At 45.7% G+C, this 27,989-nt stretch overlaps 1 protein-coding gene and 1 pseudogene across 1 annotated transcript; one reads left to right on the top strand and one right to left on the bottom strand.

The window, feature by feature from the left end:
• Nucleotides 1–6,260: 6,260 nt before the first annotated feature.
• On the bottom strand, nucleotides 6,261–27,899 carry LOC147259554 (regulator of G protein signaling 3-like). Its single transcript, XM_086205198.1, has 26 exons — nucleotides 27,750–27,899; nucleotides 27,477–27,672; nucleotides 26,899–26,949; nucleotides 26,758–26,816; nucleotides 26,595–26,687; nucleotides 26,418–26,461; nucleotides 25,669–25,734; nucleotides 25,201–25,261; nucleotides 24,981–25,089; nucleotides 23,648–23,880; nucleotides 20,118–20,199; nucleotides 17,433–17,538; nucleotides 17,223–17,319; nucleotides 14,968–15,222; nucleotides 14,018–14,057; nucleotides 13,681–13,943; nucleotides 13,215–13,298; nucleotides 12,998–13,109; nucleotides 12,737–12,900; nucleotides 12,160–12,622; nucleotides 11,868–12,070; nucleotides 11,426–11,469; nucleotides 11,072–11,161; nucleotides 10,881–10,942; nucleotides 10,608–10,774; nucleotides 6,261–10,534 (listed from the first exon to the last, which is right to left on the bottom strand). The coding sequence occupies exons 1-26, from the start codon at nucleotides 27,897–27,899 to the stop codon at nucleotides 10,235–10,237; spliced, it is 3,594 nt and encodes a 1,197-aa protein (XP_086061324.1). The 3' UTR covers nucleotides 6,261–10,234.
• Nucleotides 7,353–8,045, top strand: LOC147259555 (myosin light chain 4 pseudogene; annotated as a pseudogene).
• Nucleotides 27,900–27,989: the final 90 nt, after the last annotated feature.

Below are 27,989 nucleotides of genomic sequence, written 5' to 3' on the forward strand. Positions count from 1 at the left end.
GCATTGCCCTGGAGGGAAACCACCTGATTATAGTGATGTCACGCAGGTGGAGGAAGGTCATCCTGGTGACTTCTTTAATGGGTGGACCAATAGAGGGTAAGATCTAAGAGAGCACCAAGACTCCTGACTGCTGAGCTCTGGGAGATCACACAGTTGTCCAGAACAACTGTCATGTGATCAAACTGGTGTATGTGGGTGTGGCCAATGACCTGCATTTATCTGAGTTGAAGAGCAGGAAGTTACATGCAGTTTTTCACTGCAGACAAGCAGGCCCCTAAATTCATCATGTGGGAAGGACCATCTGTCTTAAAGGACACATAAAGCTGTGTCGTCAGCTTGGCAGTGGTGGCGCAGAGGCAAGAGGTGAGGGCCAAGAACCGACCCCTGTGGTTCTCTGTTCTTCCCATTAGTGGATACGGAAATATGCTTGTCACAGGAGACATGGTTCTTGCAGGTCGGTAGAACTGAGCTCAGGTGAGACCTGAACAAGTGTCATTTACAGTTATTCGCTACATTTCCCTGCTAATCCCAACATGGTGAAATAGAAAACAGAAATAAACACAAATTATTGCCTTTTTGACACTGGTGACTTCGGTGGGTTTGTCATTGATTGTGTCTTTGCTATTTTTTTTTCCAGAAATCACAGACAAGAAGCTGAGCATTTCATAATAAATTTACTAATTCTACTGGCAAATTGTTACATCCAGACAGAGGTAGAAGCACACGTAAAACTGCCCAAAGCTCTAACAACAACAAGGCTACAAACCCTCCAAGAATGGGCTTCTAGTGGATTTCTGTTACTGGCAACTTCAGTGTCCTTATTCTCTCCTGTTTACTCTTCTGTACACAAATATGGACAATAAATGTGAATGCATATAAAGGGGTGGGGCTTGTCCCAGACGACCAACCACATACATGGGTTGGGTTAGGGTTAAGCTGCATTCTTTGCTGAAGAACCAGCCAATAGGAGGAGCGGATAAACAACCTACTGGCTGAGAGGAAAACGTCCTTGTGGAGGTCAGTTTCTTTAATATCACACCTTTGAAGGTAAACGCCGCCTGAATGGAGGCTTAGGAAGTATCAACATTCCATGTAAATGTGACAGATGATAAACATGATTCTTTTTCAAATCAGTTGTGAGCCAGAAAACCTCTTTTTGGTTTCCAGGCTTGAAAAGTAAATTCCATCAATCTTTCATCAACTTCATACTTCTTCTACTTCCTGGAACTTCCAACTTCCTTTTATAGTCCGATGATATGAAAAACCTTGATACTCAAGCATTGAGGTCACACTGGCCCAGAGAGTTATGGTTTGTTTGTTGTCATGTTAATCAAAAAACAAACTTGGTGAAAAATGTCTTGATCATCAGTAGCAAGCCAAGAATGTTTCATTTGTTCGTTTTAGAACAGAGACACGACAAGGACCTGGTTCTAAACCAGGAAGGGCCTGGACCAGGACCTGGGTATGGACCAGACTGGCCCATGAAACCATAAGTACTTCCAGCTCTAACATAACAAAGCCAACTGGTTCTGGTTCAGTGGCAGTTGTGATCCTCATCAGTGATGGCGATGACATTGGCAGGGTAGACTCAGACACATCAGGACGTATCTGACCAATCAGAGGGAGTGCTGGCTCAGGTTCTGCTGTGGAGGGGAGCAGAGGAGAAGCGTGTGCTGATCCTAAGGACGACCAGGAGGGGGAGAGTTCCGGCTGGTGTGGGATTTCCAGCTTCAACCAGATCCTCCAGGAGGATTCCGGCTGATCACCGCCAGGATCTTCTTCTCCAGTGTTGGGATCTACGATTCCCTCCCGCCAGATCACCTGCCAGTTGGTGCTGGTGGAGCTCATGGTGGACTGGTGGACCTGGACCGCTACAGTGGGTCAGATGGGTCAAAGGTTCCGTCTGAGGCTCTGGTTCCACGATCCACTGCTGAGAACTTCACCTCATACACACACTGGGGCCTCAGCTCCTCCTCAGTCCACCTGAGTCCAGACTGGAGACACTGGAGTCCCAGCTCCTCGCCGTCTGGTAGCGTTTGGCGCTCACATTGCACAAACAGCAGCAGGTAAACATATTAACCACGAGGTAGAGGTACACCTATTAACGAGGAGGTACAAGTACACATATTAATAAGGTACAGGTACAGCCACAGGCATTAACAAGGAGATGGTTCAGGTACAGGTATTAATGAGGAGGTACAGGTAGAGGTTTTAACAAGGAGGGGGTACAGGTACAGGAACTGGAATTAATGTTGAGGTACAGTTACACATATTAACAGGAAGGTTAGGGTTTGGTACAGGAACAGGTATGAATGGGGAGGTACAGGTATTAACGAGGAAGTACTGATATTAACGAGGAGGTACAAGTACACGTATTAATAAGGTACAGGTACAGATGTTTACAGAGAGGTACAGTTGGAGGAGGTGGTACCTGGGAGTGGATCAGCATGTAGTAGAAGTCTGGGCTGATTGCAGCTGCAGGCCCTGCACGGAGCAGCTCGTCCTGTGTCAGGCAGCAAACTCAGGCTGGCTCTCTGGTCCTCCAGTTTCTGGGCTTGGGACTCCAGGATCAGGTCCAGCAAGGCCTCTGGCTCTTCCTGCTGCACCCCCCCCCCCCCCCCCCGTTCTACAGCAGATGTTTTTCCATGAATTTCTCCAATCATCAGGGGCAAACGTTCATGGACACTCCCGACTGTAACAGTTCAAGTCAGAAGAACACGAGTCCGCAGACATTGTCTCCTCAAAAGGAAGTCACGTGATCTCTGAAGCAGAAGGTCGTCTTCTTCGTGTTTACTGACTTCATGGTTGCTGTCTTGTTGGTGTTCCCAGTTTACTAAAACAGGATATAAGGTCTATGTCAGCCTATTAGGTGATAAGAACATGTCACTCGGGCACGTGCTGCATCTCTTCGTCCAGATCAGATTTACTTCAGCTATTATGTTAAAATGAGCAGTCGTGTATTGGCGGGGGGCACACCCAAGTCCCAGCAGCCTTCCCCCTGGTCGGGTCACCAGTCCATGGCAGGGTCAACACATAGAGACAGACAACCATTGGCTCTCCCAGCCACGCCTACGGTCAATTTAGAGTCTGGATTAACCTGGTCCCTCTTGATGTCTTTGGACTGTGGAGGAAGCTGGAGTACCAGAGAGAACCCAGCAGGAACAGGGAGAACATGGAGACTCACCCAGAAAGACCCCGTGCTGCAGCCGGGGCTCCACCCACAACCCTCTTGATGGGGGCCACAGTGAGGACCACTGCTCCACTGTGCAGCTCTCAATAAAATGAACACATTCATATTTATTTTGACAACAGATAAAAAAAACTGATCACTTCCGCCTTACACACACACACACACACACTAGAACTTCCTCCTTGTGAGTTCTGCAGGTTCCCCAAGTGGCAGGATGTGAAAGGTTATCTGTCATCAATCTCACATCCTGAAAGTTCAAAACAACCAAACATTTTCTCACTCTGGTTCGACTCCCCGCTCTTAACCCTCCAATGGATTCTTGGACACATCAAGTTTTCCGAGACATCATACAGTTAAACCTTAGATGCACTGAACTCTCCAACCAGGGATTAGTAGAACCTGCATCCTACCACCGCTCCGTCATCACCGTCCCAGATCCCAGATCCCAGATCCATTTTCCAGGACAAAAGTATCTGATCCAGTCTCATGTCACTTTCCTTCTTCCTCCTTCTTTTTTTTCTTCTGCTTCCTCTTCTTTTCCTTCTTCCTCATCTTCTTCATCTTTCACCACTTGTTGATATGCACAACAGTTTTTTTTTCTTTTTAGCAGAGTAAAGGCCCTGTTCTTGAAAATAACAGCATAAAGTAGATGAACTTCCACTTCAGAGGTCACGTGACTCCCTGTCCACTTGGGAGGTGGCGACCCACCATGTTGTCTGCAGCAAAGCTCTTCTCTTTAAAGTTGTGGAAAATTATAAAGGGAAAAAGGTCCAAACTGGGAAGAGAATCTAACCAGCTGTTTCAGATTTATATTAACACCTTCATAGTGGGACCAGAGTGTGGAGAGGAACCTGTCTAAAAACTGGTTTTAGATCAGATTGTGGACAGGAACACATTAAGGACCAGACAATGGAAGTAACCTGCCTAAGAACTGGTCTGGGTGTGAGTTAACTTCCTTCCCACAGTTGCTGTTCTGCTTGGAGAGGTTGGGGTGGACCCGGGGCTATGACCTCTCAGCCTGGGGGAGCTGCTCTCTGAAACAGGATCTGACAGCGGGGTCACAAGGCCCCCAAGGGTCCTGAGGGCCCTGAGTGCCGGGCTAGAGACTATAGTACAGCTCTGCTGCTGATTGCAGATGAAGGCTGAGGACAAAAACCCTGGGGGCCCAGTTCGAGTTCCAGTCAGCCATTCTGGTGTGTGTGTGTGTTGGGGGGGGGGGGGGGGGCGATCTTGCCATTGTGACTGGATTTGAGTAGGAGGGAAGAAGAAGGTGAGCCTGACAGGTGTTCGATGGTCATGATGGCAAAGACGGGCATTTTCATCAGTGGGAACAGCTAACCCTGAGCAGAGAAGCAGGAGTTGAAACACAGGCGTTTATGAGGTTCTGTTTTCTTGTTCAGAACAAACGAGAAGGGAATCTTCAGTCTGCAGTTCCTGGTCTTGCTGTGGAGTCTGGGTCATGACATCATCATAGCTGTTGTGTATGGGTCATGACATCATCAGCATAGATTGAACTGTTATTCACTTGTGATAAACATCGGATAGACTACAGGAAGTTGAATGTGTGTCTCATGACACTGGCGTGTTGATGTCACCTGCTGAGAACATGAGACACACTTTTGTGTAGCAGTGAGGACACAGCTTGTCCTCTTTCTTCTTCTTGTCCTGAATCGACTGACAGATGAATTCTGGTGAACGAAAACACCAAGAAACTGTCTGGTGTGGTGGATTCAGCTGCAGTGGAAGTAGGTCACCACACACACACACACACACACACACACACACACACACAACCTAAGCAGTTGCCTCTCAAGCAGCATCTAGTGGTGGCAGATGAAACTACACAGACTGCTGAAAAAGAAGAAGATTTCAGGAAGCAGAAATGAAAGTTTCACAATGAATGTTAGTTCACCTCCATCGTCTGCTGGTTCCTCGACAAGTCCTCGCCATCTCTGGTCTCCTCCCCTTTGTCCTTTCACTGTCTTCTTCTTCTTTCCCTGTTGCCTCAAACACACACACACACACACACACGCACACAAACACAATGAATGAAAGCGAGAGAGAGACCCCCCCCCGACTTACATCACAGTTGCTTTAGCAACCAAAGAGGGTTGTCCAAATCCTGCACATTCCTGTGCTGTTCAGATCCACTGTGGCCTCACCCTCACACACACATACATAGATCTCTTCCAGGTTGCTGCTTGTGCGGTCGACCAGTCAGTCAGCTGAGCAGTTATTGTGTTCTTTTTAAATTTTTTCTTTCACTAAATGCCTTTTTTTCGTCGTTTTCTTATCGCTGAGAACTCGGCACTTTTTACCCCTTTTATCCTTTACTTTTTTTTTTTATTTTTCTCCTTTTCTCGTGGACTTTCGGACTTTGCGCTCCGACATGGCCCCACGGCTCAGCTACACGAGTGACTCTCTCTACTTTAATTGCCCCTCGGGGATAAATAAAGTCATCTGAATCTGAATCTGAATACACACACATACACACACACACACCCTTGTATTTGTATCTTTGTGAGGACTTTCATTGACGTTATGCATTACCTAGCTACCTACTCTAACCTACTAAATGTCAGACCCCAACTTGATTCCAAACCTAAAACTGAGTTTTGACCTTCAGGCAACCCAGTGAATTTGTGAGGGCGAGCTAAAATATCCTCACTATGTAGCAAGTTCAACAACTCTCTCACAGTGAGTAACTGACGGAATCATCTCAGGTACAAATGTTGTGACAGAGGGGCTGTGGAGGAGGACCCAAACGCAGAGGTGAGGGGAAAGGCAGGACTTGATGGGATGCAGGGTTAATGAAACACTAATGAACCAAAATCTGAACTGAGCAACACAGAAAATAATAAATACAAAGACTGGAGAAACAGCAACGTAGTGTACAGTTAAAAAACACACACACACACACATATATATGTATACATATACATATATATATGTATGTATACATATACATATATATATATACATATATACATATACATATATATATATATATATATATATATATATATACATATATATATATATATATATATATATATATATATATATATATATATGGAATTAAATGTCAGATGAAAATGAAAATTACATCACACATTTTCATCAGGTATGATTTTATCATCAGATACTTTTATTTTGGAAAGACAGAAAGTGACTGGTGACACACACACCAGACACACAATGCATCAACCTGGTAACCACCATCATATGACAGCAAGGAATGTTAATGACACTCACACTCGGTTTTCATATCTGAAGCTAGTAGATAAAGACAGAAATAAACTGGAGAGAAATGATAATGTCTGATTTCTAACCCTTGTATATATGGTTCCAGGCGTGCTACCACCACCACCACCACACACACCCCAAAAAAAACAAAAAAATGTGCGGTCCTTAGAATAAAAGAATAAGATTGACACAGACAATGGAATAAGTAATGGGTTCAGTTTCTTTGTTGAATTTCCCATTTTTGTTCATCTGAACTGCCCCTCTGTTTGTCTGGTACCATCACCAGGTTGCTGGTGCTTGATTATTCCCCACAAGTCACTTCATTCACCAGTCTTCCTTTTCCTGGGGCCAACCAGCAGTGGTAAATCCCTCCTTCTCATTTCTGCTTTCTCATTTATCAGAGCAATTTTAAGGTTCTTCCACAGAGTCTGTAGCACTGTTTTTAACTCTCAATTATCAATGTTGGACACAATTTGTTTTGGAATGTTTTCACATTCTCACTTGCTTTTTGAATGACATCCCTTTGCCTCTCCCACTGTGTGTTCTCAAGATTCAGATCATTGTTTTCGACTCAATCCTGGGTTTCCCTGACCGCTAGGAGACCAACAGTATGTGCTCTTACTTAAGATAATGATGCTTAACCCAGGTGATCTCATTTAATCTCACGTGCCTTTCTCCAGGACTTCCCAGTCAGACTAACGCAGCCAAAATCAAAGTGCGTCAATCTTCTGTTTGAACTAGTCTGAGTTCAGGCTCAGTCCTTCCTGACCTGAGCCCACCTGTGAAACTGGCCCTAAATATCTTATATATTATCTGAGGTTAATAGGTCATAGTGACAGCTTCTGGAATCTGGCATGTCTTATCTTCTCACCAAGTGGTTCTATTCCAGGTTTCTTCCATTTTTGGTTGTCCTCTGTGCTCCTCCGTACTCCCCGGCCTCACTCACCCCTACACCAGCTGATATAAAACCACCCTCCATCATCTCTGCACACTGCTCAGCACGCCTCTCTGTAGAATGGCTCCTAAGAAAGTGGAAGCCAAGAAGACAGAAGTGAAGAAGACAGAAGTGAAGAAAGAGGAGCCTGCTGCTCCTCCCAAACCAGCTGAGCCTGAGCCCAAACCACCCGAGGTGGACCTGAAGAGCATCGTGGTGGAGTTTTCCGCCGATCAGATCGAAGAGTTTCGCGATGCCTTTACGCTGTTCGACGAGACCCCCACAGGCGAGATGAAGATCACCTTTGCCCAGTGCGGCGATGTGATGCGAGCGCTAGGGCACAACCCAACTAATGATGAGGTCCTGAAGCTGCTGGGGAGGCCCAAGGCAGAGGAAATGCACGCCAAGCTGCTGGACTTTGACAGCTTCCTGCCCATGCTGCAGCACGTGGCGCGTGCCAAAGAGCAGGGCACCTTCGAGGACTTTGTGGAAGGTCTGAGAGTCTTTGACAAGGAGGGCAATGGCACTGTGATGGGGGCAGAGCTCCGCCATGTCCTCGCCACGCTTGGAGAGAAGATGACAGAGGATGAGGTGGACAGGCTGATGGTGGGACAGGAGGACGCCAACGGGCACATCAACTACACCGAGTTCGTCAAACACATCCTGGCCGGGTGAAGGACTGAACTGTGATGACTTCATCCCCCCATCATCAACAGATTAAAGGAGCCTCACAACTTGCAAATGCCAGCGGGAGTGTTCACTTCTAGAAACTTTGTTGGTTTTTAGAACATGAGTAATAAATTCAATTTGAACTCCTTGTCTCCATCTGTCCACTAATCTGAGTTCATACCTGATTAAACTCTTGGAACCCATCTCCGCACTGCAAGTGTCATAGTGATTAGTGGTGTAATCCATGATTTCATGGAATGTCAAAAATACCCCCAAAAATAAAATCCATCCATCCATCGTCATCTTCCGCTTATTCCTACTAGTAAGGGTCGCGGGGGGGCCGGAGGCTATCCCAGCATCTATGGGTGAGAGGCGGGGTTCACCCTGGACAGGTTGCCAGTCCATTGCAGGGCCAACATAGAGAGACGAACAACCATCCACACTCACATTCATACCTACGGTCAATTTAGAGAATCAATCAGCCTCGTCCCCAAATTGATGTCTTTGGACGGTGGGAGGAAGCTGGAGTACCAGAGAGAACCCACGCAGGCACGGGGAGAACATGGAGACTCACACAGAAAGATCCCACGATCGAGCCGGGACTCGAACCCGGAACCTTCTTGCTGTGAGGCCACAGTGCTGACCACTGCACCACCATGCAGCCCAAAATAAAATCCATCTTTATATTTACATATTTCTCCTGTTGCTCAACAGACCCACTATACTATTAAGTACTGCAACTTTGTTCTTGGAAAGCAGTTGTTGGTCTTGTTGTTGGAGTTCTGAAAATAAAGGTGAACAATAACACCATTAAAATGAAGGGGACCTGCAGCAGGCATGCTGCAGAACAAATGTTCTTTGCTATGACCAGGAGTCGATTGCTGACCTGGATGTCGTTAGATCATGACTCATACCAAACAGGTGACGTCTGGGAACAATGTGAACATGTGTAGTCCTGCCAGCTGGTTCTGCTGGATCCTGACAACCACAAATCAAAGTTAAAAAGAAAAGGGAGGTTCCACAATGAAGTCATTTATTATAAAAGGTTCCTTCACAAAAGTGAGCTCTACCCTCAGTTGTGAAATGACTTGGGAAGACTTGATTCCACTAATGATACTCAGATCAATCAACCAATTACAATGTCTCAGAGCCTTAAAACAAGATCATTTCATCTGCTCGTGGTTCTACTGATTTTTCTACGACTGCTGGTTCTACTCAGGTTTATTTTTAATGTACAGCTTTATAAAGGCAGCAATAAATAACAGGATTTCCCTCCAAGAGGTTCTGGATGCTGACATCATCCGTGCAGCAATGTTCATGCTACCTAAACGGGTTCAAGGCTCTGAGTCCTGGTGATCACAGCAGACTGCTGGCGCACTGCAGTGCCACCCTCTGTCACCAGTTAGAAACTAATAATTAATAATAAATCCTCTTCCTTTCCTGTAGGGGTGGTGAAGAATATGAACCAGGAGAACCATCAGAACCAGTCCACTTAGGATCAAAGACATTGCCTTGATCAAAAATGAAATGATGTGGTAATTAGGTGTGCGCATGCCGTCATCACCATTATTTGAGTCTTAATGCTCTTGTCAAGGACCTTCATGCGGAAATCCAGGCTCTGTCAAGTTTTGTCATTCGGCAGGACACAGTAAAATATTTTAGGGTCACAAACTTGATCATGTATTTATGTGGTACAGCTATTCAGTGGCGCCATGATGTCACTTGCCTCACAAGAACATCTCAAAGTCAGTATGTCCACACCATCTGCCAGAACTCCCATTCTTCACAATTCAAACACTTTTATAGGCCAAGCACATTCAACAGAATCAGCTTCGACTCCCTGGGTCCAGTTCATCAAAGCAATATTACTTTTGTGGCATTTTTTCCACACGTGACAGTCACACAAGTCTCATGAGTAGCAAGCACATGTTTGGAATGCCATTCCATGTTTGGAATGCCATTCATTCTGGTCTTCCTCCATTGAACCTATGGGTTAGTTACCAATGGAACCGGTTGTCAATATTTGATATGAGTGGATCAAAGAAGAACGTTCCAGGAAATGACAGATGGCGATGTTGGGGTGTTCAACAGTATACTAGAACCACTACGATGTTATCTGGATTCAGTTTGGTTCTCTGCTGTAGTCAGACGTTGAGACGTGTTTAGTATTCTACGTTTTCAATATTGCAACCACATCATGTTTTTAGAGGATACGTCCCTTTCATTGGCTGACCAGCTGCTGCTCCACCTGCCACAGAAACAGTTGTGTTCTGATAGGCTGCCTCAGCCCAAGCTACTTTACTCTGATTGGCTGTGACTGTCTCTGTGCTCTGGTTGGCCAACTGAGAGTAGAGGCGGGACCTGAGGAACCGTGGGTAGCTGTCTGTCTCCATCAGAGTGAGAATCTGATCTTGGGCAAGCTGAAAGGAGGCATGGTTAACACCGAGGCACAGGCTCTTATTGGTCAACTCTCTAACAGACGAGTCCACGTTGACCTGGAAATGAAGAGTGCAAGATCTTCAGACTAATGATCACATGACTGATGAACAGCCATTAGGGCAAACATACCTGTCTTGCTGCTGTTGTGGAAATGAACTCGTCATAAATTTTGGCAGCTCTGGAGGCAATCTTGCTGAGGGGGCATGTCTGTTTGAATCTCTCTACAGCCAACCAGAAGTCCAGGTTTTCCTCACTGAACTCTGACCTCAGGAAGTGACGGAAGACTGCAAGACCATCTGACCAAGGGAAGACAGATGTAAGACTGTTCAGCCAATGAAGACCAGCTGTTATCCCATTGGCCACTCCCCTCACTCATTACTACTTCAACACATGATGTCTTACACTGATTGGTCAGTAGAGCCTCCAGACTCTCTGCCCACCTCAGCACGTCCCCTGCAGATGGTCTGAAAAGAAACAAACAAGTTGGGGAACCTAGACCAACCTAGATGGAGGAGAAACCACCTAGACCCTGGAGGTGCGATAAAGAAGCAATAATGACGTTATATACGTTACTGATGAGGATGAGCACCTACCCGTTTTTCAGAGCTTTAACCAAACTATTGCCATGGAAACTGCTCTTCCTGCACCTTAGAAATGCCAAACGGCTCTGTACATCAGCCGCCCTGATGGGATAGGGATAGTAGAAACAGACATGTAGGTCACTGATTGGCTGTGTCACACTTTCGACTCCGTCCAGATGGTGAGAGCCTGGATCACATGAATTGGATTGTGACACATTGAAGGCTGTTGCTTCAGGACTAGGTCTACACCCACTCAGGACTACTTGACCTGATGTGATGAAATTAGTCAAAGGAAGCAGTGTCCACATAGTGACATCATATGCAGCTGTTTCACTCTAACAGGTAGGTGTATGTGTGTGTACATACACACTCTTGCTCTTCCTCTTCAATTGATTTCTCAGTTCTGCATCCTAAAAAAAACAAAAACAAAAAAAACAGTCAGATTGGTCTCACAGCCTGAGCCAGTTTTTTGACCAATGATGAACATTACAAACCCTAACCCTTCCAAACTTAGTAACTTAAAATGACATTGTTAATGTTCACATGACTCACTTAACGTCCATAAAGAAGGCCTCGTGTTGTTCTGTACGTGCAGCTCACCTGCACTGTGAACATTTCACACTACAGTCTAAAGTCACATGTAAAACATTACGTGTGCAGCCACACAAAGAAATCAATATGAACAAAGAATCAGAATTGAGCATCAAGACCCGCAGTGTTAATGGGGCCCTGGACATTTAATCTGGTCTCTACGGGTCTTTGCTGGTCTTTACTGGTCTGGTCTCCACTCGTCTGTAATGCACTCTACCTTTGAGCCATTTAGCAGCAGCAGCATACGGTACAGATGCCCGCCCTCGCTGGTCAGCTGTTTCCTCAGTGTTTCAGGGGAGGGGGGCTGGCATCCAAGGTCAAAGGAGGGATAAGTGAGGCGGTGGATGGTGCTGTCAGACATGAAGCAGGGCGATCGAGGCTCCTGCAGCAGGGACCCCTCTGAGAGCGAGCGACGTAGAACTGGAGAACCAAATCACATAATTATTTTCAAGTCCTATCAATCCTCATTTTGGCTTTGCCCCCAGCAACGCCATAGAGCAATAACTGACCTGCTGGCTGGTTGGTGGACCCAGCCTCCTCCCCACCTCCTCCCTGCTCCTCCTCTTCATCACTCTCCTCCACCTCCTTCATAGTGAAATAGTCAGGGCTAAGTTGGAGGCTCTGCCTCCAAATGCCTCCGACACTTTCAGATCTTTCAGAGGCACTCTCCCCCTTCCCCTGCTGATGCTTCTCCTCCCCTCCCCCCCTCTCCTTCCAGACAGGGCTACTCAGGGGGGAGAAGGAGGGGGGAGGCAGGGTTGGGAGCTGCGGGAAGGTGGCAAGTGTTTTGGACATAGGGGAAGAGAAGGCAAAGGGAGGAGGAGGAAAGAAGGGGGGGTGGGGAGGGGAAAGCTGGGTGGAGGGGGAGGGGAGTCTGAGAGGGTCATAGAGGGGTGTGGAAGGGAAGGAGGGGAGGGGGAGTGGAGGTTCTGAAGAGCAGTAAGAGGAGGGGGGACCGTGGAGGAGGTCAGACTGATCAAGGAGGGACAAAATGGTGCATTTTAGGAATAATAAAGTTTTCATGTACTACACATAACAACCTGAGTGTGTCTGTTCTGAGCATCAGCAGGGACGTATCCCTCATACCTGCGGGCTGTGTCCAGTCTCTAAGGCAACCAACTGCTGTTGGATGTTGTCATGGAGACAGAGACTGACTCTGAGCTTCTGCTCAATGCTAAAAGCTTCCAGGCTGAAAAGACGGAGCCTCTGAACACTCTGCAGGAAGTAGATGTGTCGAGGCTCTGCTGCAACTGATGAAGACACAGAATGCAAGTAACCATGACAACAAGGATGCTACAACAACACCCAATTCAACAACAGTCATCATCATCATCATCACAATCATACCCTCCTGGAGCTGCAGTGAGTTCAGGTAAAGTGGACTCTGGAGGACATTGCAGTGCCCAGCATCATCTTCTCTGGTCAACAGCAGCAGGTCAGTGTAGATCAACACGGTCACCTGACAAACACACTCAAGAGTTTCTGTACACCAGCAATAATGAAATGAAAGTTTGACATCAGGGAGTGATGTCACTTCAACCTCAGAGGAGAGTGGCCTTGTTACCTTGTTAGGCAGCAGGTCGGCCTGGTGAAGAACCATTTCTTCTGACATCAGCAGCATTCGCTCTGGGCTGCACAGGTCCAACGGCTACAACAAGACACAAATGCAAACTGATGATTGCCCCCCTCCATGCTGCCACAGCAGCACATCCATCTCAATAAAGTGTGCGAAGCATTTCCTGCAACACATAAGAAGTTGCTCCTTTATTACTTTTATCCAGTATCTCAATGTCTTGGACCTGAGTTACCCTGAACCTGAGAGAAGAGTGAATTCGTCCTTGATAACATGGATGTCATGTGATGAGCGTAGCACCTCCTGCTGGTCAACATATGCAAGAACAATAACACACCAATATGCTCACAGACCCTGATGGTGTTGAGAATGTTTGATGATGAATAATCACTAAACAACACCACACATGTGGCTCTGGGTTCAGAACAGGGTGCTGAATGGGGTTCTAGGTTCTGACCTGAACAAAAATGGGAAAAATTAGGGTCTTGGGTGCCAGGGTGATGTAAGTTCCATAACTGGCACAGGATGGCAGATGTGACTGGACAATGGTGCAGTTCTGGTAGTTGCCATAGTTACTCGGCAGAGCTGAAGAAGAGATGGAAAAGGAAGGGGGTGTGGGCATGGTGGGGGTCTGGCTGGTGCCCAATCGCTGTGATGATGTGGGTCGGGGGTCCTGGGGGGGGTCCTGACCCCTGCTGGGGTGAGTCTGGTACAGACGGCCTAGGGACCAACACACATTATCAGTTTCATAATCAATACTCTTGATCATGACCAAAACAGAGTTGACAACGTACCAATTGTTGTGTTCCTGTCTTGATAGAATGGTTCGAGGAGCTGAAACAGAACCAATTAAACAGTTTCACTGTAGAACAGGGTTGCTACAAAACGGTACAGTTCTTTTTCATCTGACCAACAGCAGTTTTAGCCATTCTCTGGCTGGAGGAACTTTTAAGTGGGTCTTGGCAATAGAAAAAGTTCCTGCATCAGAGGCAGTGTGGGAAAGCGGTCGAGGGCTATTTAGCAACCACAGGATCTCTGGTTGGAGCCTTACTTACCCCAGTGACTATCTCAAAGTGTCTTTGGCAAGATCCTGAACCCTAAATTGGCACCTTGCGTGGCTCCACCATCAGTGTGTGAGGTGACACTGTAAAGCGATTTGAGTACTGCAAAGGTACAACGGTGCTACATAAAAGTAAGTCAATTTAAGGTTAGTGTGTAGTAACGACACCAAACTTCCCTTTAAGGGAAGAAACATGGAACAGACCCAGGCAGCCATTTGCCTCAAGCAGGAGGAAAAGAGAAAAGGGAGAAACAATGACAAACCGGGAACGAGACAGAATGAGAAAGACAGAGGGACAGGGGGGAACGGGGAAAAATTGCAAATTAGCTACCAATACATCTACCAACTATCAAAGCAATTTCAACTTCAGAATATGAGTCTTAAAGAACTAGTGCTGACACTAGCGCTATATAAATAAAATTGACCTGACTTGACTAGTAACTGCAAAAATTACTAATGCTGATCTAAAAATACTGATGAATGAAGTAGCATTAATACTGATACTAGGGTGTCATCTTTTCACCTTGTTCATGCGATAGGTACAAGTTCAGGGAAAGGTTCTGGTTCAGATGAAAGGTTCTGTGTCATGTAAAAGGAGTTCTAGTGGATAGAGATGTGGCCTTGTCTAATGAGGAGCAATACCTGAAGGTATAGGGTAGGCCCAACCCCGCCCCCCCAACTCACCTGGTCACTTGGACTGACAGGTGACAGGATGATGTAATTGTCTCCTTGTGATGATGTCACATGTGTGCCCTTGAGTGTGGCGGTGTGAGGGGGATAGTTGGTCTCTTCCTGTTCTTCCTCTTGCTTATCCTCCTCCTTCCTGTCCCTCCACAAAGAACCCAGCACCCCCAAACTCGATCTGACCCCTGGCCTCTGACCCCATCTGCAGCCATGTTTACTGTGGGTGGGTTGAAGCAGTAGCTTCTTGGCCATTGTCTAGGAAACACAGAGGAAAGAGACTAGCTTTTGCATAGAGGCTGCTAGCTGAGCTATTGTGTGTTGCAAGACAACAGAGACCAGCCAATTACAGAGACGTCAGCTCCCTGTGATGGATTTCACTTTCCCAAAACATTTGAGAACATCCCTGCTGGTGAGAAGCATTGCCATGTAGCATTCCCAGAAAGGTTCCCAAGTGTATTTATATACACTGCTCCAAAAAAAATTGAACTAACACTTTTTAATTGGAGTGTAGCATCAAGTCAGTTAAACTTCTGGGATATTGATTTGATCAGTTAAGTAGCATAGGGGGTTGGTAATCAGTTTCAGCTGCTTTGGTGTTAATGACATCAAGAATAGGTGCACTAAAGGGCAGCAATGAGACAAACCCCAAAACAGGAATGGTTTTACAGGTGGAGGCCACTGATTTTTTTTTCCCTCCTAATCTTTTCTGCCTGTTTTCTCTGTTTTGTATTTAGCGAGGGTTAGCATCACTACTGGTAGCATGAAGCAACACTGGAATCCTACAGAGGCTGCACAGGCAGTCCAACTCCTCCAGGATGGCACATCAATTCGTGTCATTGCCAGAAGGTTTGCTGTGTCTTGCAGCACTGTCTCAAGAGAATGCAGGAGATTCCAGGAGACAGGCAGTTACTGTAGGAGAGCTGGACAGGGCCATAGAAGGTCCTTGACCCATCAGCAGGACCAGTATCTGCTCCTTGGGCAAGGAGGAACAGGATGAGCTCTGCCAGACCCCTACAAAATGACCTCCAGCAGGCTACTGGAGTGAATGTCTCTGACCGAACAATAAGAAACAGACTTCATGAGGTGGCCTGAAGGCCTAACATCTTCTAGTGGGCCCTGTGCTCACTCCCTGGCACTCTGGAACTCGATTGGCATTTGCCATAGAACACCAGAATTGGCAGGTCTGCTACTGTTGACTACTACCCTGACTACTAGGTCTGCCCTGTGCTTTTCTCAGATGAGATCAGGTTCACTATGAGCACATGTGACAGAGGTGAAAGGGTCTGGAGAAGCCGCGGAGAACGTCATGCTGCCTGTAACATTGTTGAGCATGACTGGATGGAGACGGTCAGTCATGGTCTGGGGACACACATCCATGGTGGCACACAGACCTCCGCAGGCTGGACAACAGCACTGTGACTGCCATTAGTAACTGGGATGAAATCCTTGAACCCACTGTCAAACCCTGCGCTGGTGCAATGGGTCCTGAGTTCCTCCCAGTGCGCGACAATGTCAGACCTCATGTGGTGAGAGCATGCAGGCAGTTCCTCCAGGATGAAGGAAATGACACCATTGATTGGGCCCCCACTCACCTGAGCTAAATCCAATAGAACACCTCTGGGACATTATGTTTCAGTCCATCTGATGCCGCCAGGTTGCCCCTCAGACTGTCCAGGAGCTCAGTGATGCCTTGGTGCAGGTCAGGGAGGAGATACTCCAGGACACCATCTGTCCTCTCATTAGGAGCATGCCTTCCCATTGCCAGGTATGCATGCGAGCACATGGGGGCCAAACCAACTACTGAGTACCATTTTGAACTGCTGCAATGAAATTTCAGCAAAATGCATTTTTTTCACTTTGATTTTTGAGGCTTCTTTGAATTCAAAGAATTTGAAGAGTAGGTTGGTAATTTTTATTTCCATTCAGTGATGCTGCATCCAGTCATTTCTAACACATTACCCAGTCCATACCAGTATAGATATCCAGCATGATCTTTATTTCCCATTGAAATCTGATGTGTTTTAAAAGAGTTCCTTTAATTTTTTTGAGCAGCGTATTTAGAGGATGTCAGGATATATATATTCAGGATGTTCTGGGAACATTTAGGGGAAAGTTTCCCCGCACAAAGAATAATTCTGAGTGGCTTTGGGTGCTTGACCACGTTGTTACGCCTGCAGCAGAGATCTAAGGTTACAAAAAAGAGCTAAACATGACACTGATGAGAAGATGAGCTTTGCCCCAATCACATGACTCACTTTGCTTTGGACTGGTGGGTGGAGCAACGCATTACAGTCCATGCTGGAATCAGGTAAACCTCTCCAGACCACCAGGACAATATGCGATGGACAACTCCTGAAGACAGAAGAGAAGACACGTTGTCAGGGGTCCAACATCATAAATCTGAAATATTCTGTTTATATAATGTGAGAATGAGGTGTGTGACCACACTGATGGCCAGGGTTCACCTGATAGCATAAGCCAGGTCACCACTCTTCCAAGTTTCTACAGGAACTCCGTTGAGCTGCAGGACAGAGTCTCCCTGATGGAGACCAGACTGATGAGCCGGACCTCCTACAAGCACAGACAACAGACCAGACAACCAATCAAATTCATGCATTCAGATTCCTGGAGTCTATAAACACATTCAAACCACAAGACAAGTGTCTTTTCATGAAGGTGGACACAGGCACAGTCATACTTTCATAGAATCACTCATTTCAGCATCTGAATGATTCTAAAATGAATTTCAATTTTTAAAAAAAAGACTAAAATCCAACATCATCCACAAGAAAATCATTTCAAAACAAACATTCAGTTTCAGTCCAAGTGCTCCATGGTTGACAGGTTGGGCTGCAGGGCTAGCAGGCTAATGCTAACTCATCTGCTCCAGGTTCTGATATTTGAGTATCCAGATTGATTTTAGACAGACTGAACAGCCAAAAACCACATGAAATCTGAACTTTGCACATGAGGTGCAAACCATATTCCAAAGTGGTTTGAATCTGATTTCTACAGATGTGACACACTAGACCAGACATTACCAAAAGGTGGGCCGTGGTCGGGCCGGACCCCTTAAAATTCTAATATTAATAAAAAGATAAATCATTCATGCATATGCAGCTAATCTAGTTAGCAAATCAAACCTCTTTTCTATGGTTAGAAACTTCTGAAGCTTAAAGAGTGTAACATTTTTCATAATGCCTGTGTAATGTATAATTTTGTATTTAGATTAAATGACAGACTCAACCATCTTATTCCGATTTATTATCCCACTCATAAACACAACACAAGGAAAAAACAACTTTATAATGAAAGAAAAGGAAACTGAAATGTACGAGTTTTAGTGTGAAATGTACGAGTTTTAGTGTAACCTGTAAATGTCCAACAATCTGGAATGAGATTGATAGCACGATAAAGGAGTCTGCATCTCTCTCTATTTTTAAAAAGAGGTTGAAGCAGGATTTATTATCTAATTATGTTTAATGTTATCAAATAATATCTGATACAAATACTGTGAATAATGGTTGAGGATCGAAATGGTTGGTTTCTCTCGCTTGAATTGAAGTACGTATGTTTCTTTTTATATGCCGGTATCTGGTGTAGTATATCTGATTGTATCTGATGTAGTATATCTAATTGTATCTGATGTAGTATATCTGATTGTATCTGATGTAGTATCTGATGGAGTATATCTGATTATCTGGTGTAGTATATCTGATTGTATCTGGTGTAGTATATCTGGTGTAGTATCTGATTTAGTATATCTGATTGTATCTGATGTAGTATCTGACTGAGTATCTGATGTAATATATCTGATTGCATCTGGTGTAGTGTATCTGGTGTAGTATCTGATTTAGTATATCTGATTGTATCTGGTGTAGTATATCTGATTGTATCTGATGCAGTATCTGAAGCAGTATCTGATGTAGAGTATCTCACCGTCTCTGTATCTGGGTTGGTTTTGGGTGGGAATGGATCATTTTTTTCTTTTGTTTTTTTTTCTTTCCTATGACTGTTTATTGTTGTGCTTGATGTTCTGTGTTTTGGGCCCCTGTCATAAGCTTTAAATAGCTTCTGGGTAGACCCACTTTTACAAAATGTACTTGATGTCAATTTGTGTTTTCATAGATTTGTAAAATAAACTGAACTGAAATCAATTGTTTACCTTTCAGCACCGGAGAATAGCAAGAGAGAGAGGATATGAGACAAGTAGACGGTGAAAACCGACCTTTCACAGACGCATGGACAGACTGATTCATGCTGGCTCCGCCCACAGCCAGTAGGAAACCTCTGTGTCTCAGGTGCTGTCAAACTGTGGCGTTAATAAACGTGGCAACGTTAAGCGTTGCGATGAGACCAAACACGGGTGGTTTGAGGAAAGGAACCCGCAGACGTCCACAGTGAGGCCAAGCAGAATGATGGGACTGGAAGCCCAGTAGGACAGGTGGACCCTGAGAACAGGACTGGAGTCTGGTCCCATTCAAGTGCCCCACCAGTTCAGACCTACCACTGTGTTGACAGTGTATTACTTTGAAAACACTTGAAATCTGACAGTAAAGGACAGGGAAGCCTACGAACGTTGCTGGTCTTATTGTCATCAATGTCCACCATTCCAAGTGACATGATGAGACTCAGACCTTTGCTGGGAGGAAGTTTTAGTAACTGGACCTCTTCCAACCTTAATTGAACAGCCCTGTCCTACACAGAGAGGCCACACCTGGACACAACTACTTTATTTTACACCTGCACAGTGTGGACAGAAGTCGATAAATTTAAGGTATGTATTATTTAAGAATCAAATCCAATATGACTGCAGACTGAACACCAGAAAGTTGTCCAGTCTGAGGTGAAGGAGCTAACCTATGCTGACACGCTAAAATTGTTCCTCTTAATCTTCTCTGCTGAAAGAAATACTGACCAAACAAAAAGAAATGTTAATAGTCAAGTCCTTCAGTAAATTAATCACTTTATAAAAGCACAGCGCTTCAAAGTGCTGCATCAGCATTTGATGTGTTCATGGAGACAAATCTGAATTTGAACCCATGGAACATCATCTCTCTTAAAGCAGTGGAAAGAAAAGGTGACTTACTGACTTTTACATCAACCAGAAAAACATTTGTGTAAGAAGACAAAGCAGTTGCAGGTCTCACCAGGGTCCACGGCCTGGACTCGAACTGGACAGTCGCTGCAGATTGTGAACCCAAAGCCGTCTTTTCCTCGAACTATGTTCACCTGAGAAAACACAAGCCTCTGAGTGAGCAGATCTCTTCCACTCTCCCGGAAAACGTTCCTCTAGTGTTTTTACTGCCAAGAAACATTGTGTAACAACCCAGAGGGAACGATTAGAGTGATACGTTACAGAGAACCATGTTGGTACTGTTGGAATATGAGCATTATAGAGCCAAAATGGTACATTCTCCCGATATCATTTAGAGAACTGCAGGTCTGGTCCTCAGAGTGCCCCCCCCATGGGAGGAATTTTGTTTTCCTTGTCCAGTATTTGGAAAATGGAGAGAACATAAAGCAACAAGGTTGGGTTCTTTGCCCACAGGTTGCTGAGATCTGGTTGGTTTACAGTAATCCATCTCTGTGTCTGCAGAAGCCCCTCCTGTAGGCGCTGCCGTTCGCCTGTTGTCTGTTGACGGCTCTGGTTGTTTATGTGAGATCGGATCTCTCAGGGTTCAGATCTCTGGGCGGTTTCCATGACTCTGTAAACACTCAGACGGCGAGAAAAGGTCGAGTTTTCTCTCAACAAAAGCCTACGACTGACAGGCTGATATTAAAGCCCCTGCAGGGCCTCGCAGCCTCCCTTCCACCAGCATGATGGATGTTCTCCCAGCGTCTGACCTTCAGTCAGCTGACACGTCAGCAGCAGCTGACACCGAACATCTCACACAGTCTGTGATTGGACGTTGCCCTCTACCTGCAGGTTTGACATGTCATCCAGCATCTCACTCTTCGCCTTTGATCATCAAATGTTTGATTTCTATGTACAATTCTACAACTCTACAATTTCATTTCGCAGATGCTTTTGTCCAAAGCGACGTACAACACAAGCAAGAATTCAGACTGAAGGAAAAACCCATAGTAGCGCAAAAGTGCTTCAGTTGTGATTTGGTCACAGGTACTGCCATCTAGTGGCAGAAGAAGTGTTGCCCCCCCCTCTTTTTTTTTTTTTTTTGACAAACATACAACATGACACAACCCAGTTAGTGCTACATAGTCACTAAGTGCTGGGTCTTGGACCCTCTGACTGATTCTACCCCAAAGAGGAGCAGAGTCAGGTTCAGTGCCTCGGTGCTCTCTGAACAATTGAGTCTTCAATTGTCTCTTAAAAGTAGAAAGGGACTCAGCAGAACGCACAGAGTTCAGTAGTTGGTTCCACCATTTGGGAACAACAGAAGAGAAGAGTCTGGCTAGAGATTTGGAGCAGCGCTGGGCTGGAAGCACCAGGCGTCTTTGGCATGCAGAGCGTAGTGGACGAGGAGAGTAGACCTGGATCAGGGATTCCAGGTAGGCTGGAGCCGTTCTTGGGATTGTTTTGTAAGCCAAGAGAAGTGCCTTGAATTTGATCCTGGCTGCCACTGGAAGCCAGTGAAGAGAAACAAGCAGCGGGGTGACATGTGCCCTTTTGGGCTGGTTGAAGACCAGACGTGCTGCTGCATTCTGGATCATCTGCAGAGGCTTGAATGAGCCTGCAGGGAGGCCTGCCAGAAGAGAGTTGCAGTAGTCAATGCGTGAGATGACAAGAGCCTGAACCAGAAGCTGTGTGGTCTGTTGGGTCAGGAAGGGTCTGATCTTCCTGATGTTGTAGAGGGCATAACGGCAAGACCGAGAAACTGAGGCCACATGAACCTTAAAAGGTCATGTGTTGTGATTTCCAACACCTTCAGGTGAGCTCTACACTCATAATAGTACTCACAGCCATCACAGGTGAAGCTGTAGGTGCTATGCTGTCACCCCCTCTGGCAGTGAGAGGAATTACAATCTTTGGTCACCCAAACTATTCAGTGATACCGATGAACATCAGAACTTGTATAACGGTCAAAATTTGATCCAGTTCCTATGGAAACATCTGGAAACTAGGAGAGCATTAGCAGAGGGCAGATAAGCAGAAAGTTAGCTTGCTCTGGTGTCCATGGAAGACGCTGGATTAATGTGAAATAACGTAACACAAGAATGGTGATGAGTCAGGTGGTGAACACGTTAACACTCCATGTGACGAGCTGCTTCACGTCCCATCACTCATTTATAAACACACAAAATTGTGTCAGGGGCTGTTTGTAGGAAGATCATCTGAGTTTAATCTGTTAAATTGAATTTGAATTATTGACCAACACACACACACACACACACAAATCTTTTTTAAGACAGTGGGAAGCAGTGGCAATGACATCATAGTGCGTAGCATATCAGCTGAGCCCCTCATATCTTGCAGCATCCTTTCCCAATGAACTTAAATGTGTGTGTGTGTGTGTGTTTGTACTTGCTACATAGTGAGGACTAGAATACATATTTAACCAGCAGGTTTAGGATATTTTGGGAAAATGAGGACATTTTAGCCGGTCCTCACATCTTCCAAGGGCCGTTTGAAGGTCAAGACTTGAATTTAGATGTAGGGTCAGAATTAAGTCAGGGTTAGGTTCAGGGTCAGGTGCTTAGGTGTGATTGTTCTAGTTAGGGTGAGGTGCTAGGGAGAGCATTATGTCAATGAAGGTCCTCACAAAGATATAAGTACAAGGATGTGTGTGTACGAGCATGCGGCGACATTTACCAACTGCTGAGTTACTGATAAGTGACCAAAGAATCTAAACATTTATTTAACCTCACTGAAAAAACCTATAATCTTCCTCACAAAGACACATGTACAGGTACACACCTGTGGCAGGTTCTGTCCGATGCAAATCCTACAAAGACGGTGGATGGTGTGCATGGCAGCTCTGGGCCAAAACCAACACACCGTCTGAACCTGCAGAACCAGATATAACCCTGGTCCAACCGGCAAGCAGAGATATAATTCCTGGTCCACACTACAAATCCAGTGATAATCCAGATCCAGAACTGCAGGTCCGATCTAGGTAAGCGAGTACGATCGACAGTAAGCTGAAAGTCTGAGAGCAGTTTGTGTGTGTGGGAACAGACAGACAGAATAATAGCAGGAAACACACACAGACTCACAAAAACATTGGATGTATCCCTGCGATAAGACACACACTTCCTGAGCGCACACGCACACACATACTGACACACACAAACACACACATCCTCGTGAGGACGTTCATTGTCCAAACGCTTAACCAGAGCACCGAAGTACCGAACCCTAACCAAGGTCCTCACGAAGACAGTGAAACAAGCACACACTACCCCATGTCGTCTCACAGGAGCTTAGACACATGAAATTGCATTTGATTTCAAAACGGCAGTGTGGAGCTACGACAGCTGTCAGCTGACAGGTGACAGCTGTCAGCTGACAGGTGAGCGTTGAGTCAGTAAAGTGAGTGTGGAGTCACGACAGGTGACAGGTGAGCATCAAGTCTGGACAGGTGAGCGGCGAGCTGGGACAGGTAACACTGAGTAGCTGTAACAGGTCCATTGTCAGTTTCAGGTCTGCAGCTCCTATTTGACAACTGCTGATGTCATGATGACATGTCTTAGGTGTGGGAGGTGGACATTGACTCACTGTCACACGCCTTGTGCTGCCATCTTGGGCGGTGTGTTTCTGGCTGGCACTGGCCAACAACGTGGAGGCGTAGCTGTAGGTGGTGTTGGTGGGGTGGAGGCTCACAGGGCAGCTGGTGGTCCAGCTGGTCCCAGCAGAGGAACTGCAGCTTGATGGGCTGGTTGTTCCAGAGGGGGCGGGGGGGATCCAGCTATGTTCACCATCTGGAGTAGAGTCAGGAGTCCTCCTGAGGTCTGTAGCAAGCAAATAACCACCGTCGTCATCATCACCACTATGTGCTACATCATCCCATAACCAGGTACTGCTCTTCCAGAACATTGTTGCTGTTCTTAAAGTGGTCCAGAACAGACTAATCCTGTGGAGGTTCTGTCGAGTGCCGGTGCTCTCGGATGGCGCTTTTACGACGGTAGTTTGTGTCGTCAGAGTCACAAAATGAATATGTTCTGAATGTTTAACACACTGCAAAAGTCACATAACCAACGCAGATCTAAATCAGATCGACGCACATTTATACAAAAAAGTAAATATCGTAACATATCATGAAGGTTCAGTTAGGTATTTCTGGATGTCAGACAGTCCAGCTGAGAGATGCTCAAACGGTCAGTCAGAACCTGAAACCACAGAAAAGTTCTCCAGAAGAAAGCAGAGCCAGGAGTACAGCTGCAGTAGAACCTGGACTTGGCATCAGCAGCTTCAAGAACCAGGCGAATCAGAAGAGCAAAAGTCCGTTTTGAAAGTTCGACTCATCTGGTCATTACAGACTCGTCAGGGGACAGTCAGTCCTCCAGCTGAAGGCCACAGAACTGACCAACAGCCAAGAACTCTTCTTCTGTCCTCGTCACTCCCAGCGCTCTCCCTCTCACCTCCCTGGCTGAACAAGAGTCAGCTCAGTGTGATGTCACAGAAGGCAGGGGCTTTCACATGTGTGTGTGTGTGTGTGTGTGTGTGTGTGTGTGTTGGCGGGGAGTGAGAGAGAGAGAAAACAGAGGTATTGTAAAGGTCACATGGTTAGTGTGCAGCTTCTCATCGCCATGGTAACAATGTGGACCCAGTGGAGACTTAGTGAAATATATATGTACTTCTGCTTGCTCGCCCCTCTCTCCTCATCACGCCATGTCTCACAGAGAAGAGTGTGCGTGTGTGAAATGCATTGGTTGTCGTATTGAGAAGATCCCGTCCACTTCCATTGTTTTCCAGAGACGAGCCAGACATCAACAGACAGATGCCAGACGTCACTATGGCTACAGACAAACACCAATCAAGGAAAGGTGCCAATTGGTGTTTGATTTGGGGGAACTGGCCCTTTAAGGTGGATTTTCATGTTCAAACTCACCTCTCCCATCCACACAGATCCTCACTGGTCTGCTCTGCTGTGAGGTCACCCTTCGGTGTTTGCTCCACCCCAGCTCCTCTCCCAGCAGGTAGAACCAACCAGTGAAGAGCTGCAACCACAAAGGGGCAGAGTCAACATGTTAGCATTCTACTGGTGATTCACACTGGAGAACAGTCAGACTGTAGTGTTCCTGGAGTGAATCACATATTGTCAAACTGACACCTGAGGATGAGACAAGAGAGCGAATCCCAAAGCTCATGCAGCCAATCAGCTGGCTGCTCCTGAGAACAGACAGACATTCCAGACAGGCTCAGTTTATATCACATTAATGAAGTTCATTCAACACAAAGACAATGACCATATATGGAGCAAAAGGTGTCATCGAGTCACATCCTATCATCAACGAACAATGCTCCGCGGTCATTGCATCGTCAAACCAAAGGAGGGTTCCAATATCCAGGATCCGGACAGAGGTCGTGTTTTGATGTTGGTCATCGCTCGTGATGTTACAACTTCATGATATGATCAATGATTTTAAATTTTACTTGAAAGAATTGATTTTTTAAAATCTCAAAGTCATCTGATATTCCAAAATTACAGACCTGAAGTAACAAATTTTTGCGCAGAAGCTCACAAATGATGCTAACCTGCAGCCTTGCTAGAAGGCTCCCAGTAATGTTATACTGACCTGCTGTCAGAACGTCTGAACACAGACACAATCAAGCTGTTCAGGTGAAGTTCGTCAGTGACACACCTGAAACATAGGCAGAGGTGTTGATAGGTTTTCAATCTCGTGAGTCCTCACGACCCACAGGTGGTGATTCAAGTGGGTCCCTGGGAAATTCAATGGGTCCCCAATTAAAAAATGTATTTCTTTCTATTTCTTATATTCTTCTATTGCTTAAATTGTCGTGTTAAACTCTCTCAATGGTGGTATGGTAAGATATGGCTATAATTAGCAGGTATGCTCAAAATGTTTTTTTCACCATTCAAAGTATTTTTTTTTATTGCCACACAGCCACCACCGGAATATTTTTTAATTATTTCGTTAGAGCACGTCCCCTAGACGTTGAACCATCGAGTGAGCACAGCATATAGCAGTTGAAACGTGAATTTATTTACGACTAAGAAGTTTGTATCTTTAATTGTTGAAGTGAAATCCACGGTAGTTGTTGCTGTAGCGACTAAACTAGCATGTCGCAATACTCAAGGGGATCATGTCTGCGCTGAGGTAATGCGCAAAGGGTTGAAACGGCGCTCGTCAGGTCCGCTGACGGCAAGGTTTCTTTTGCTACTGACTGTGATTTTAAACACAAGTTGTTGTTCACAATGTATGTTTTTTTTCAAGGGAAAATGAGGTGCGTCCCTGGGACACGCGGATAGTGAATTAACTGCGTCCTTTCATATTTTAATGCGTCAGGGACACAGGACGCGTACCTAACAACGTCACTGCACAGGTAATCAAAGTGAGGGGCAGGGACCTCCAGGAGACACACAGTTTGAAAACAGTTTGAACAGAGACACAAAACTAAAACAATTTTGTTAATTTTTCAGTGGCGATCAATCTGATCACTGTTTTTACTTGCTGACATCACATCTGTGTGTGTGTCTCACAGCAGGAAGGCAGTTGTAATGTGGGCTCTTGTCGTTCCAGACTGTCGGGGTCTTCATCCTGATCCTGTGGTCCAGGTCAGAGGTCATCGGCAACTACACACATAGTCAAACATTCACATACATGAAAGAGCAGCAGGTTTTGAACCAGCAACCTAATCTTTACCTTCACATAGGAGTCACATGACCGCTGGGACTTTCCCATCAGGCCTTGGGCCTCATGGACTGCAGACACAGGAGAGACATGGGATGGTGAGACAGGTTTGGTCCAGGTGTGTGTCAGTGGAGTTTGATTGGCTGCGCTTACTGTGAATGAGGAGCTGCCCCGCCTCTGCAGTGATTGACAGCCGCAGCTGACCTATAGACAGAGAGACGACATCTTAAACGACTTTAGTTTATAACCAGATTATTTATCAGTAACTGATTGACCTGCATAACTGATTGTGTTATGTTTATGTAAGTTCATGATTGATATAATTCATAATTTAGGTTAAAAACATATGTACAAGGTTAAAATGTGGACTTAATAATTTCAGTAAGTTACTTAGTGGGCCTTTAATCACTTCAAAATGCTGCGCGAGATGCGCAGAGGGGCCATTCTTAGATTGACACGGCAGGAGGTTGGAGCCTCACGGTTTTCTGACTGTGCCGTCGAGCAGCCTTGCGGTGGAGCCTCATTTGATTTTAATTGACATTTGTGGAAGTTTAGCAGGCTTATTTTGTTTGTATTAGTTTTTGTTATCCTTTTTGTTTTATAATAAAAGTACAAAAAACGTGAAGATTGGTGGAAGATTTCATTTCTTTTGGATCCTGGAACACGCGTCAGCCACAGAGCTCCAACTTCCTCCGATTTTAGTTTGGTTTTTTTGAAAATACCCTACAAACCTCTCTCTTTGACTGCAGATGCGTCGATCTTCCTCCTGCTGGTCTGGGTCTCAGTTCTTCTCCCCACAGACAGGGATCCAGTCCTGTTCAGGATCCTCTTAGATTTAGTCCTCCTCTTGACGATGTTGGTATTTGCTGGTGGATCTGAGACCAGACTGACACTCTCCAGTAGGGCAGCTATAGACCTGGACCTGACCTGGAAAGGGACAATGGCTCAGGGGGGAGGTCAAGTATCATAAATGGTCCCTGTCCAGACTTGTTTCTTTTACTGACCCTGGATGTATGTTCTCTGAACCTGGTCCTGGTCTTCAAGGTGGGCCTCCTTATGTCTGGCAGATTCTCTATAGAATTGGGATGAAACTGGTCTGTCTTCCCGTAGTCCTGAAGAGCAGTTTGGATCCTGGTCTTCCTGATCAAAGCCATTTCAATCTTCCCTCTGCTGGACCGTAGCTCCTCCCTAAAACGTGAATCTAGAACTGGACCTCAGTGTGTTTCTGGTCCAAGATAGTTTAA

This window comes from Aulostomus chinensis, chromosome 6 (assembly GCF_037954235.1).
Source record: "Aulostomus chinensis isolate RoL2024-O1b breed Wild chromosome 6, RoL_Achi_v1.0, whole genome shotgun sequence".
NCBI lineage: Eukaryota > Metazoa > Chordata > Actinopteri > Syngnathiformes > Aulostomidae > Aulostomus > Aulostomus chinensis.